The following is a 13,888-nucleotide window of genomic DNA, read 5'->3' as shown; positions in this document are numbered from 1 at the left end:
TTGACATCGCTCGCCAGAATAAAATCTCCTGTGTTTTGTGGAACTTTCTATACAAGTCATGACCCAAATACCCCGACGTGTACTGGTTACGCTATACAAAGGTATTCAGGAATGTAAGGAGATTATAGGCGTCAGTGTTTAAAGTATTTAACAGAGAAATTCAGTGAGCTGGGAGGTGCAGTGCTGTGCAAGTAACATCAACCACTCCTCATTTCTTTATATTTTCCTTTTTCGAGCAGTAGTTCTTCTTTGTTGGAGGTCTTTCAAAGTTTTTCTTTGGGCTTTGGCTGCTTTTCACAGTTTTCTGAGGACTGTCTTTTTCACTGTTAAACTACTTCATGCTGACCTTTAAATCATTCATGCATAAAAAGGCATCTAACATACGCGACGAGCCTGTGTCGTGCACCCAGACAAACACATATTTGTTCCCATTTCTTTAGCTGAGTATTTGAAAAATGCCAAACATGACACAGTTTGAACACCAAAGCATTTTACATCTGAACCTATGAATGTTTTTAAAGTGCTGTTTATTTGTTTGTGTGTGGGGAACATCCAGAAACATCATGTCAGCAGCTGCAGCCGCTCACCTCGCCCTCCTGTTTCACTCTCTTTCACTTTGTTACCTAAACATCATGAATCAGGAACACACACGTCAGTGCATCAGAGTTTTCGTTGTGTATTTCACCTCTTCTTGACAAACAAAGAGTGTTTTGTTGGAGCCAGCTTCAGTGTCTGCATCAGTTGTTCCAATCAGTCTCCCATCTGTCCCAGCTTACGGTTCCCCCGGTGCCAAGTCACAGGAAATGAGGTATTCGTATCACCCACGGGGGGTATGAAAAGGGCATTTGTTTCACCGTTGCAGGTGACGGAGCAGCTGAAGGAGTAACGTGGGGCTGGAATGAAAGACAGCCGAGTACCAGAGAGGAAAACTATGAGCGCATAGCTGCAGGTTTTGAGTTGAGGGTTATTAGAAGTGCGGGGCGGCGTCACCGAGCCGGTGTTTTCTCTCACAACATGTCCAGCGCTGAACCACAAATAGGCCGGCCTGCCCGTCGCTCAGACTGACTCACGTGTTTGTCCTTGACATATTTAAAGGAGATAGACCAAAGTGCACGACCCCTTTACCAATCCTACGACTTATCCTGCCTGACACAAATATAAGCACGGACATGTGATCAGCAATAATTCACAGTCACAGTTCGTGTGACAGGCAGGGGAGAGAGAGGCACGAAATCAGGAGAGCCTTGCACAATAGCGCACTATTACCATCAAATAGAGTGTGGTTTCATGAGAACAAGTAACAAAAGCCTGCAGACTTTTTCCATTACATTGCTGAGCGAACCCCACAGTGTCAGGAATAAAATGCTCATGCAGCGATAGTTGCGCTGAAGTGAACTCACAGCATCTTTGCTTTGAAACTCGGGCGTGTTTAGGCTAAAAAAGGTCCGCTCGCACGCTGGGCTTGGGGCCACGGCGAGTACCACGAACCAGAGTTGTTTAACAAAACGCTGGACTTGGTTTCTGATTATTTTGATTGGATTACTTCGTGTGCCTCGGTGCGCCTGGTAACTGTCACTGAAATGATTCTTTTAAGGTGCCTCCCATGTATTGCAGCGCTCTGGCCAAAGCTCACGAGCCCAAGTGTCGAATCTAGTTTCAGCTACACTCTGGGGGTCGTTGGCCCGAAGCGACGGCGGTTCATCCGACATCGGGTAAAATTAGTCATCTGCACATGAGCAGCTCTGGACGGAAGCCTCGAAAATGAAGAAATCTCATTGGTGACGAGTTTGGGCTGTTAGGCTTTTGTAGCTCGAGCTCAGTGTTTGTTGAGTTTCATGGCAATTCATTCACACTGGGTCTGTATTCATGAGAGTGGTGCTAATCACAGCAGGCTGTCGGTAACTCGGCGTTCACAGATTCTCCGTGTGGGTGATGCAGGCTCGTCAGCCTAACGATGGTCATCACGTTGGCCTTGGGCTGAGGTGCAGTGTTTATTTGCTGGCTACAGCTCCAGATCCCCTGGTCTGTCTCCGGCAGTGCTGGGTTTGATGTTGACTGACTGATTTATGGGCTCCCGCAGCACACCGCACCCTGGCACCGCCTCATGTGAAGGCGGGATCGAATCCGAGCTGGCCGGCTCCGTGTCCCACCTGCTTTACTTAAATCTGTGATTGACTAACTCAAACGAGTGTATCATTTCTTTATCATTTAGTAAGACTGCTCGTACGTTCGGGCTGAAAAGTCTTGCTTCATGATTTCTTTCACCGTTTTAACTTAGCCCTGCTCGGCAGCTCCTCGCCCGGCTGAGATGCTGGCAAACTGGCAGCCAGTCGGCCTCAAACCAGAGGATTACATTTAGTTACTTTCCAGGATGATGTCACTACCACCCTGATGGCCTGGATGGGGTCCTCTATTTACAGACTGCCTTGGCATGTGCCTGATTTGAAACAGAACAAAAGAACGATTTTGGATATCGAAACGGTTTCACCTCAGACCTGCAGGAGTGTGAGTGCTTTCAGAGCACAGGAAAGAAAGTCCCTCTTAAAAATATAGCCACAGAGTTTCCCTTTCTCTTTTCTGCACATTCGGGTCCATTTTGGGATTTTATGCTCGCTGCGAGTGAGCTGACAGGATTATCTGGGACAGCTGATTGGCGTGTGGCTCCTGCTTAATGTCAGACTGCGTGAAAAGACTTAGCCACAAGTTTCCTTCCTTCTTCTGATATGTACGCACAAAGAAAACACATTTGTGTAGCTGTATTTGTTTTACAATTACCTTTGTTCAATTAGTCCATGTTTCTTCACAAGAAGCAATTTTCATGGCATGAATAATCTCTGCCCACAGAAAAATAATCGCTTCTTTTTATATCAAAGCAATAAGAACAAACACTCGCGCTGGGCCTACAAAACCACAAACACAGACAGTTACTGTAAAACTTTATCTCCCTCAGTCCTTCTGACTGGAGGATAAAACAGATTTATTGTAGTTCCTGCTCCGCTTTGATCGCTCAGCGTTTAGCACCTTCAGAGTTCCTCCTTTTTTTATTCCAGTCTGTTCTTCAGTTTTTAATTTTCTCGCTTGCCTGAGTTTCTTTCCAGGTTTTAAACTTGATGGTTTTCTTCAGCTGCTTTGAAAGCATCAGACATTGAATCATTTTGCACATATTTAAGGGCTTAAACGTGTCATTCGAGCTGGGCCAGAGTTTTCCTCCTTTGTCTGTTGCACATTATGTTTTCCAGCTTGTTAAAGCCGACTCATAAAAAGTTACCGATCATCGTCAGCTTCGTATCTGTCTGCAGCTCATTTTCTCACATTTCTTTATCGTCAGACTCATTGACTCGTTTGTAGAGAAACGGGCTGTTTGAGGCGTCTGAACCTGTGACCAGTACAATCACAAGCGTACGTGGGCAAAGACACCGTGAACTGAATGAGTCAGCCCGGCGTCGTGAGTCCGCCTGCTCTGCACTGGCCAACGCAGATCAGGGTGACTAATTTTCTCAGCATACCAGGTTTCTGGGCCACTTCCCTGTAACTTTGCCTTCATTCTTCACTTTCCTTTGGATGAGGTGGCAGCTATTTCCCTTTTGTTATTATTAATGGCAGTTAATGAGCGATCCACGGGACGGGGGTTAGCTTCAAAGGCAGCAACATGGCCACAGTTCATCTGTTGTAGTTTTAGCTGTGAGAACAGTAGGGCGTTTCAATATTGGGGGGAACCCCCCGGGGCTTAAACTCCTTTTTATGGCAGTTTTTCATTTCGCTCTTGGTTCGTCCTGTAAAGCCTCCTCTGTGCAACGGGAGACAAGGCGCTGACCCAGAGGAAAGAGGTGAAAGAAAGAGGAAAGAAAACAAACCAGAGCTTCTGACCTCGGGGTCGCGCCCTCGTAATTCGTTGTATATTGACATCAGGTCAGCGGAAAATCGTCAGTGCCGCGTGAAGGAATGGATCAGGAAACAATTTTGCTCGCGAGCGCTCGTTAGGCGTTGGCATTTAGATTCTTGCTGTGTCCATTTCTGAACTTCGGTTTGTGTGTTTGCAGAAATGCAGCCCCCACTCAGGGTCCGTGCAGCTCACGCTGCTCTTTGCTTCGTTTTCATATCTCTGTTTTCCGCTTCTCCTGCTTCCTCCTCTTCTCAACATAAACTTGTTTGCTTTCTCTCCCACTGATCTCCTGTTCCTTTCCCACCAACCAGTCTTTCCTCTTCCTAATCACCATTCCTTTCGCTCTTTTCACCCTTTCTCTCCAAAGGTCACAATTTGGTTTCTGCAAACACCCTTAAAGAAATTTTCTTTGTTCTTTTACGTGTTTGTCTTCTTTCTTTGTCTGACCGTTCATTCTACCTTCATTAATATCTCTCGTCTGCCTGCCCACCTGTTTTTCTGTCCCGTTGTCCCGCAGTGCCATCTGGGAATGTGGTTGGAGGTGTGTTTCCATATATCAGAGACTCAAACTCCAGCTGTCATCTTCCTGGTAAAAAACTAGGATTATTGCAGATGCTGCCCAGTGAGGCGGGGTAAGCACACAGGAGCAACTTAAGTTCATCAGCGTCAACGCCTTAAATTCCAGTTTTATTTGGGATTAATCAAGGAAAAGCTGCACTGTGGTGTTAGTGGGTTGGAACTACAAATACATCAACCCGACTGTTACTGGTTTGTCTTTTTTTTTTATTCACTAAAATCAACTAATTTCCCCATAAAATGTTTTAAAATCTAAAATCTTTTCAGCTGTTCCGATTAAAAAACAAAAACAGTCGGGCACATCGACTCCTTGCAAAGTGGAAAATTGTAATTTTTAAACATTTGGGCAATAATTTCTGCACAGTTAGCAAAAAGAAAATGAAATGTATTTAATTATTGAACTTTAAAGACACTAATGAGCCGACAATCAAGAAAAACTAGCTGCTTTATTCATTTTGAGTCTTAATGCTAAGCTAAGCTAACAGGCCTCTGTTCCCACTGCATACGAGGGTGTTAGCATCGTCTCATGAAGCCGAGCTGGTCTGAAACTCGGACACGCACCCAGTCAAACGTCACTCTGTGTTTTTGGCTAGCTTGGTGTTAGCATGCTGTCTGTGCAGATACTTACAAAGAGCTTAAGCTGTGTTTGCAGCATAATGCGGATGCGCCATTGTCAGTTTTTGCAATAAAAATAGAAATAACGTCCATATTTCCACCCTCGAGACCTGTATCGATGGACCTTCTCTCACAGAAACCGAAATAAGCCGACTGTAACAAACACACGTAAACGAAAACGCACTTTTGTTTGATTTTTTTCTTTCTATCCACCTGGTTCGCAGGTAACTGCAGCGCCTCCCCAGCACAAGTAACGACATACAGTAACTGTAAAGTAAGCAGTGAGTTTAGTGCAGTGATGCGTCACATTATTAAGTTATTGAAACAGGTAATGTGATTACAGTATCTCGTTACTTTGTAACGCATCACAGCCAACACTGTGTGTGTGTGTGTGTGTTATAAATATGAACGTGTGTGTTATGTAAAGTGAGAGCAGTGTAGAGTGCTGGGTGACCGGAGTCCATTCAGCATTTCTTAATTCGACATTTCTGCCTTTGAGCTGATGTTCTTAGAAAGAAACGGGGCAAAGACATTTCTGTTGTAATGCAGGACTGTGTTGAGCTGCATCATGGGAAATGTAGTATCCAGCAGTCACTTAGGGACCAGAACTCAGAACTTCTCAGCTCTGCCAACTTATTTTATGAGTCTGGTTTGTACTGCTTCATGTTTGGTGTTAAAAAAAACTTTGAGTAATCTACTTTTACCAAAAAAAAAGTTTCTGTTTTCACAACACGATAAATTAAATCCTGGGGGTAGAAAATTGTCCCTGTGGCAAATTATTTTACTATGAGCATCTGGATCAGGCTTCATCCAAACTCACCACGCTGCGGTCCGTCGCTACTTAGTCATGCCATCAGCAAATGACCAACTTGGATGACCGCAAACACTCGTCATTATACGCTCTGGACGGTGACTGAGGATAACAGTAGTTTAGCCACACAGCTGGAACCCTGACCGACACTGACCTGAGTGTCTCGTGCTTGCACGAGTCTTTGACGACCGATGCCCGTTTGGACAGCTCCTCCTTTAAATATACAAAGAGGTGCTTTTATTCACGGAGCTCCTCTCATTAGCTTGTAAAACAGACCTCAGTCCTGACGGCATGTTTATGTGTGTGCTTGAGTGTGTGAGCAGACCCAGTCGGTTCTAGATGTGGTTTAGCCATTTCCTCTGAGGAAAACTCTGTGGCTAACCTTTAAGGCCAGACAAGCAGCCCATGAGCTGTGATGAGTGTTACATCTGTCAGACAGGGTCAAAGTTTGCTGTCTGCCACTAAGGATCAGAGCCGACTACCAGCAGGGTCTGTGCCAGAAATCAGGGCATATCTTTGAGAGAGAGGAGGACTCTGCACATCCTGTCTTTCCAAGCTTAGAAATGAGCATTGAAGGAAAACAAAACACTGAGCTGAAGGCCTCTTGCATTTCCCTCCTACCAAGCCTGAGAATACCTCAATCCATCACTTTACAATGCTTTCATATCAAAGTTTGTTTTTTCTGAAAGCAGAGACCGAGCAGGTTCTGGGCTCCTCAGAAATGAGCTGATGTGTGTGTGTTTGTTCAATGATGTACTGAAGTGTGCTGGCAGTAGTAAGTAGTGTGTTTCTTTGTTCTTTTCTCTATCAGACCCAATGTGTGCGGCTCTCGCTTCCATTCATATTGCTGTCCAGGCTGGAAGACTCTGCCGGGAGGAAACCAGTGCATTGTTCGTAAGTTCCCCACATCGCAAAACTCAGCGGAGAAGATAGCAAATAGGCATAGCACGATTGGTTCGTGCGATTATGTATGGTCATTAGATCGACTCTCCTTTCCGCTCTGTCTTGGTCTTTTCGCTCTCCAGCGATTTGCAGGAATTCTTGTGGTGATGGCTTCTGTTCCAGACCCAACATGTGTACCTGCTCGAATGGCCAGCTTTCCCCGAGCTGTGGAGCAGGAGGTCAGTATCCACACACACACACACACACACACACACACACACACACACACACACACACACACACACACACACACAGTTATGATGATTATCATAACTGTAACTATAAAAATCAGTTTGATAATGACTTCGCTGGGATGCCAAGAAATCTCCAAAGTTTTCCACTTTCTAAACCGAGTGTGACCTTTGTGACGAGCCGCCTTATCCTGACGGTTACACTGTGGTCACAAAGGGACGGTCAGCAGCCGTCTTTGGGTAGGCTGTGGTTTTTAATGCTTTTTGATATGTATCAAACAGTATCGCCGTCACTGTTACACCACAACCAAAGCAGGATCCTTTCATGCTGCTTAAACCAAACTCTGACGCTGCCACCTTAATGCCAAAGCAGAGACTGAGACCAGGAAACCTTTGCTTAATCTTCTGTTGTCCAGCTTTGGTGAGCGTGAGCCTCAGTGTCCTGTTGTTAGCTGACAGGAGTGACGTCCTGTCCAGCGTTACCTTCCTATCAGCTCCAAACAGGCTGGTCATTCTTCTCTGTCCTCTGGCATCAACACAGCATTTCCCAGAGTTCTGCGACTCACGTGATGCTCCTTGTTTTCCAGCCCATTCTTGGTAAACCGTGACTGTGTGGAAAATACTCAGTGTGGCACCAACAAACATGACACATTCAAAGTCACTTTAATCACCTTTCCTCCCCATTCTGATGCTCAGTCTGAACTTCAGCAGATCATCACCAGGTCTGCATACTTAAATAAACTGCTGCCATGTGATTGGCTGATTTGGCATTTGTAGCAGTAGATTAAGTAAATCAAACAAAGCCGCTTTCTCTCTTTGCCCAAAGATTAAAACCTCTGAAAACTCAATACACAGAAGATCTAAGCAGGACGTAGCCAGCAGCATCTTAGCATAAATATGAGAAGACCCGTCGAGTTATTCAGAAGCAGAAAACCTGTAGCTGTTTCTGCAAATAGTCGGGTACCAAATTCATGTAAAATGACATCATGTAAGAGTCACATGTATCTTGTATCAAGTCCTAAACATGAGGTGGTTTCTTTTTCTTCAAATTCAAGCCTTTTGCTTGAGAGCATGACGTCCACTTGTATGTTTCCTTACTAGCACAAGCAAAATAGTCAGCTGTCACTGTTATAGTGGAAAGTGCAGAGATGGTGTATTTCCTTTAGTCCTCTGCATGGTTTCAGGCCTTACTTCGCTCTGCTGTTCGAAGCTGTGAAGTGTTTCTTTTCCTCTGCCACACGTCTCTGTCCCACCTTACTCTTATAGTAACACTCAGGCCCGTGTAATAGCAGTGTGTGGAGCCTGCTCAGGTCACAGGGTTTGTCAGGATTAACGTGGAGAGTCTGGCTGCCCGGCTCAGTCTGCTGGATTACTTACAGACCACTCAGGATGTGTGTTTGGAGCAAAGTGTTGTACTTCACATACAGAGTGTGTGAAATCATGTTTGTCTTTATGAGATTACTGCACAGTGTGCGGCTTTTCGGTATAAAGTTAATATGTGCAAGACACACTGCAAACATTGTTGTTAAGCACCACTGTGGGAGCAAGAAAGTTGTGTCGGTGTGTGTTAAGTAGCATGCAGTGCGTTCAGCTTCGTTGCTTTAGTGGGCCAAAGTCAGCTCATCAGTCACGCCTGGCCCTGCCAGACCCTTTGCACATACTCACATTCCTCCAAGCCCACTAACACACACGGTGCACACAGCGAGGCAGAGACACTCGAAGCGAAATCCAAACAGACAGAAAAAATGCGTCTCACACACACAGTCATCATCATTTGGCTCAGAGCTGTAAAACAGGATCTCTTCCCGCCATAAGTAACGATTAGGAGAAGGCTGGAGGGCGGGGTGAGGGAAACGTGCCTTTGACCTGTCTGGCAGAACACGCACAGATGTGCGGTGAAATCTGTGCTCTGGCTATGAAGTCATGCTCCTCAGGGGCGTGGAAGTGAAGTGAGAGATTAGTGTGAGAGCTTGGACCAAACTTCCTGTCGCACTCCCCGAGCCGGGTGTACCCACGGCAACGGGCACGTGACCAGTTTACTCACAACGTTACAGCTCGGTGATTGGTTGATGGAAAAGGTGCTAAAACGGTGGAGCGCGTGACCGTGCAAGAACGTCCGCTGGCCTCTGTGGCTGCAGTAATCAGGGTCAAAGGTCAAACAACTTTATGGCCAGAGATGAGTCAGTTTACCAAAGCGATCGAGGATCATGTTGTAACTTCTGCTCTTCTGAGACGAATGTATCAGGAGCTGATTTCAAACATGAAGTTATAATCCTGCCAAACCTTTCCTGCCAGCTTCTCCTCCAAAAAGAAATGAACGAGTGATAAAGAAGAGCATGCACAGAGGTCTGAATCAACTGGTAGGAGTTTGCATGTTCTTGTTGCTCCTCTTTGGAGTCCAGCTTTGCCCCACAGCCCACAGTCAGGAATCATTTGTGAACCGGCTGTAGGTGTAAGTGTGTCTCTCTCTGTCCACAGTGGATCCTCCTTTCACAGTCAGTGGTTGAACTGCTGCTTTCTGAGCGAGCAGACGAGAAAGCAGAGCCTGTGTGATTCCAAAATAAAGGCTGCTGCAGGAATCAGGCCTGCGTGAAATGAAAGCAGGAATTATTCTCCACAAGTCAGCAGATAAGAAAACGTTCTTAACCTTCAAAAAAGCTCTCAGCTGGAAGAAACTGGCTTTGTTTAGAAAATGTCACCTGAGTTGTAAAAAGGCTGTAACTTTGTTGGCATGTGATTTAAAAGAAACCGTATTCATATGAGCTGTTGGGTCGCTGTTCCTCTAAGGAAAAGCTTCCAGCTGGTGACCCAACCGAAGAGAGGTCCGCTCTGCTGTTGTAGCTCTGTCCATAGTCGGTTGTTGGGCTTGACTTGTTGAGCCAGTTCTGCAGTTTAAAAGGCTTTTTAACCCCAGCAGTCTCACAGGGCTCATCTACACTCTCTGTGTGGCTGTTGTCGTCCCAAATATGCAAACTCCCAAATTCAGCTTTGGCCAGAGTCCATCATTTAACAGGATAATTCAGTGCAGTTGGAAACAAATTGCAGCTCTATGGAATTCCATTTTTAAATGCCAATTCCTCCGCCTTAATTATACGGCCCACTTCTAGCACCCTGGTCTCCAGAGTTATAGATAGTGTTTTTATGTTTCACGTCTTGCCTGTGGAACGCAGAGGTTTACATAAATTAGCAGCACAGTTGTGACTTCCTTCACGTGACCCACGTGTCTGTGATGACTGCTGCGTCCACACAGATGGCCGCGATATTTTTTAACTAGCTCTTCCTGGAATCTCGTGTTTGCCAGGAAACAAGGCCAGGCAGGATTTGGGAAACGTACACATGTCCAGAAGAAGGAATGTTGAATGTGTGTGAAAGCAGGCTGATCGAATAAATGAGTCACATTTATCGATAACCAGAAAGTACGCGTCGCTTCCAGACAAGTCGCCCTTGTTAGCAGCCGAGTTCTGGCAGAGCAGCTGTGCTGGGGTGTCTTTAAAACCTCGTCTCGCAATAACCGTAATTACAGAATCGTTACCAAAGATGCGCTGATGCTGAGAAACAGCTGTCTCTGAGCTCTGGGGCTGGAGAGACGCAGATTTGATCAAGTCTCAGTCAGACATGATTATGTTTACATGGCTCGCTTAAAGAGCCACTATAGTCACTGGTCTTTGTCCGACCTTTAAACTGCTCTCAGGTGACTGCCGTGCTTTAACCAGCATTACAGTTTTTCTCAGCTGCAAAACATGCATACTTAGAAAAACCTGAAGCTCGCCCCAAACCATGAATTCATTTATTAAAATGAGGTTTTTGCTTCAACGAATAAGTCAGTGGCACTAAAATGACAAATTCCTTTGACACTGTGCAAACGTAGGTAACCCAAATATTTAGATATTTTCTCTGAATGATCGAAGCTTTTACAGGATGTCCTAACAGCATAATTACTTTTTTGATGATTTTTATGAGGATAAATGACGACTATATATTAGCAAAAGTGACTCACTTTTCGAGTGCAGGGTTTTCTTAGAGAACGAGCAGCCTATACGAGCTGCCACAGGGCAACAGGTGGGGTACACCTGTCTGTTTCAGGGGTAACACTGAGAGACAGACAACCAGAACCACGAGTTAACCAAACCCCACTAACTGCACGTCCTTGGACTTTGGGAGGAACTCGGAAAGCACGAGGGGAGAAGATGGAAACGTCCCACAGAAAGATCCTCCCAAAGGTGGTTGCAACAAGCGCTAACCACCTCGTGTCCACGCTGCCCCTAAACTATTAACAGGAACAATGAAAAGTTTACACGCTTTTGTTTATGTTTGCTCATGTTTATTTTATTTATATAGCACATGTCATTACAGCAGTAGCATTGGCCAAAGTGCTGCACACAGATACAAATTACACAGTAAAAGGACTTAAAATACTGATACAAAGTAACAACAAGAGAGAGAAAAAAGCATTTCTGTGTGAATTTGTACATCTGAGTAACAACACAGGGCCAGCCTGTCTTTCACTTCACCACAGGTGTGTGTGTGTGTGTGTGTGTGTGTGTGTGTGTGTGTGTGTGTGTCACCTGCACTTTTTTCTGCATCTTCTTATTTGTGACGTCTTCCCGTTTGCTGCGCTGCCACACATCCTTACTGCTCTACGAGGAGACACGTTGCGCGCTGATTCGAAGGATTTCAAACAGCTCGACTGCGTCTCAGGAGTTTTGTGCCAAAGCAACTGAGAAGAACTGTAACAGCTCCAGATTGTGGCACTGGTGTTGCAACCAGTGTGTGCTGTCTTTAATAAGAAGTAAAGCTGGAACCCACACAGGCAGATTTAGAGACTTATTGAGTAAATGATCCTGTAGTTATTCTATCATACATGGAGGATACGTCTGAGTGTGTTTCATGGGAAACTGAGGTTGACAGTTTGACTCAGCAGTCCAAACAGAAAAAGCATCCAAAGACAGTTACGATACGGCTTATCTGCTAATGCAGTCAGAGTCCCTGGTCAGTCACGTCTGTGCTAAAGAACCAGCACGATCATTCAGGCTTGAAACCAACATCATATTCCATGAAAGGAAAGGAGTGCGGCTTTGAAACCAGCCGCTCCACTGCAGTTTTATCTTGCACAGAAGTGAGTCTCTGTGCTGTTTGGTGTAAAGTTTAAAAGTGCAAATAAAACAAAAGAGTTGTTCTCATTAACCCAAAAGCTGATTGATGACTTGAGCGAGGTGCAGAACTAAACAAAAGTTGGGGAGGGTTATTTCCTGGAACTCAAAGACTCCTTTGTGGTCGGAGCTGCTTTGAGAGCATCTTGTGCAACCTTTGTTTTCACTGCATCACGGGGACTTGTCACAGGTCTCTGGGGTGTGTGTAAATCAGGACACAACATAGCTATAAAGCACCTCAGTTTTCCATCACACTCCCGCTCAGCTCCAACACACACTCACACGCGAGCCTCGACTTCCTGTGTTTCTCAGATTCTCGTAAAAAACACCCAGATGTGAGCAGCTTACCGACGATACAACCAGAACACAGAAGCGCATTGTGCTGCCACAACCCTGCTTCTTTGGATGACACACACACAGCCTCCCAATCATGCTGCTCTGCACGTCCAGCTTCCCATGCACGGGTCATTGGGGCAGACCATCTCTTTCCACCTGCAGGAGATGGAGCGTCATGAGGAGAAGCTATCCAATGAGATCATCTTTTCTGTGTCCAAATGTGGTCGTTCCTCTCCTCCTCCTCCTCCTCCTGCTCCTGCTCCTTCAGATGAGCTCCTGTAACAGAGAAAGCTCGTGACATGAAAGCTTACCTCCAGTGTCTCTCTCTTCAGTCAGCAGCCTCTTATCCTCCTGAGGAGCAGAGGATGATAAGCAGACAGAGAGCCTCACACTACAGCGTCTCTTGCTGTTAGCCAAAGTCTTCCTGCTCTTCCTGGACCTATTTAAAAACATGTTTTTGTGAGGAGCCCTGAGTTTAGGGGGTTTTCTTCACGGTTTGTTTCATGGTGGGGAAAATTGTAATCACTGACTGCAGTCATTATTTATGATTCACATGACTGCTTCTATTGCTGGCCTTACAGACAGTTGCTGTAATCTTCCATCTTGAAGGTTGAAAGCTGGGAGCAAAGCCGTACCCGACTCCCTAAAGGATGAACAAGAAGAACGTTGAAAGACAGAGGCAGCCCACTAGTACACTGACCTGTAAATGCAGGCTCCTCCAGAGTCCCAAACTATTTGCTTTCATTTATCACCATGTGTTGCTATGAGGAGCAGTCCAGACAGAATGAGCTTCTGCCAGATCTGTGCATGGAGCCTGCCAAGAGTTGCACGTCAGAAAGCTAACTGGGACTTCTAGATGCATTCAATCTATGGAACAAATGAGAGCTTTGTAAACCATTCCTGTGAAAAATACCTCGCCTTACATTTTCCAAAACTGCACAGGATCCAGATCCAAGGATTCGTGCCATTGTGCTTTGACTCATGTACACTAAAACTTGGTGCTGCGCGAGTTTCCAGTAAGGCAGGAATCTCAAAATGAAAAGCTACCTCAGAGCGTATTCCTTCATTATGATTCACACAAGGCATAGTTAGTGTGTTTGGGTACAGTCAGAGTAAGTGGGTGGATTATAGTGGCTGAAATACCTCCTGTTGGCAAGTGTGCAAACTCAGAAAGTCTCATTAGACAAAGTCAGCTCTGGGGAAGCTCAGTCATTTCCCCTCTGCTGCAGAGCGCTGCATGCCAGAAATGTTAAAGAGAGACAGACGCGCACAGACAGATGGAGGGAAGAGAGAGGAAATTAATGTTGAACTTAAGATTCAGATAAAAACAGAAGAGCATGAAAGGCACAGAGTTTATAGGGGAAGGAGGACTAAAGGACAATAA

The 13,888-nt window shown here is 45.5% G+C and overlaps 1 protein-coding gene across 1 annotated transcript in view; it reads left to right on the top strand.

Moving 5' to 3' along the window:
• Window positions 1-13,888, top strand: part of fbn2b (fibrillin 2b) — a 65,116-nt gene that overhangs the window by 4,055 nt on the left and 47,173 nt on the right. Inside the window, 2 exon segments of the mRNA XM_040052782.1 lie at window positions 6,697-6,779; window positions 6,911-7,006. Coding sequence (XP_039908716.1) covers window positions 6,697-6,779; window positions 6,911-7,006 — 179 coding nt within the window.

This window comes from Simochromis diagramma, unplaced genomic scaffold (assembly GCF_900408965.1).
Source record: "Simochromis diagramma unplaced genomic scaffold, fSimDia1.1 OVJJ01000419.1, whole genome shotgun sequence".
NCBI lineage: Eukaryota > Metazoa > Chordata > Actinopteri > Cichliformes > Cichlidae > Simochromis > Simochromis diagramma.
The sequence above is the reverse complement of the archived record's forward strand: the minus strand, read 5'-3'. Positions and strand labels throughout refer to the sequence as shown.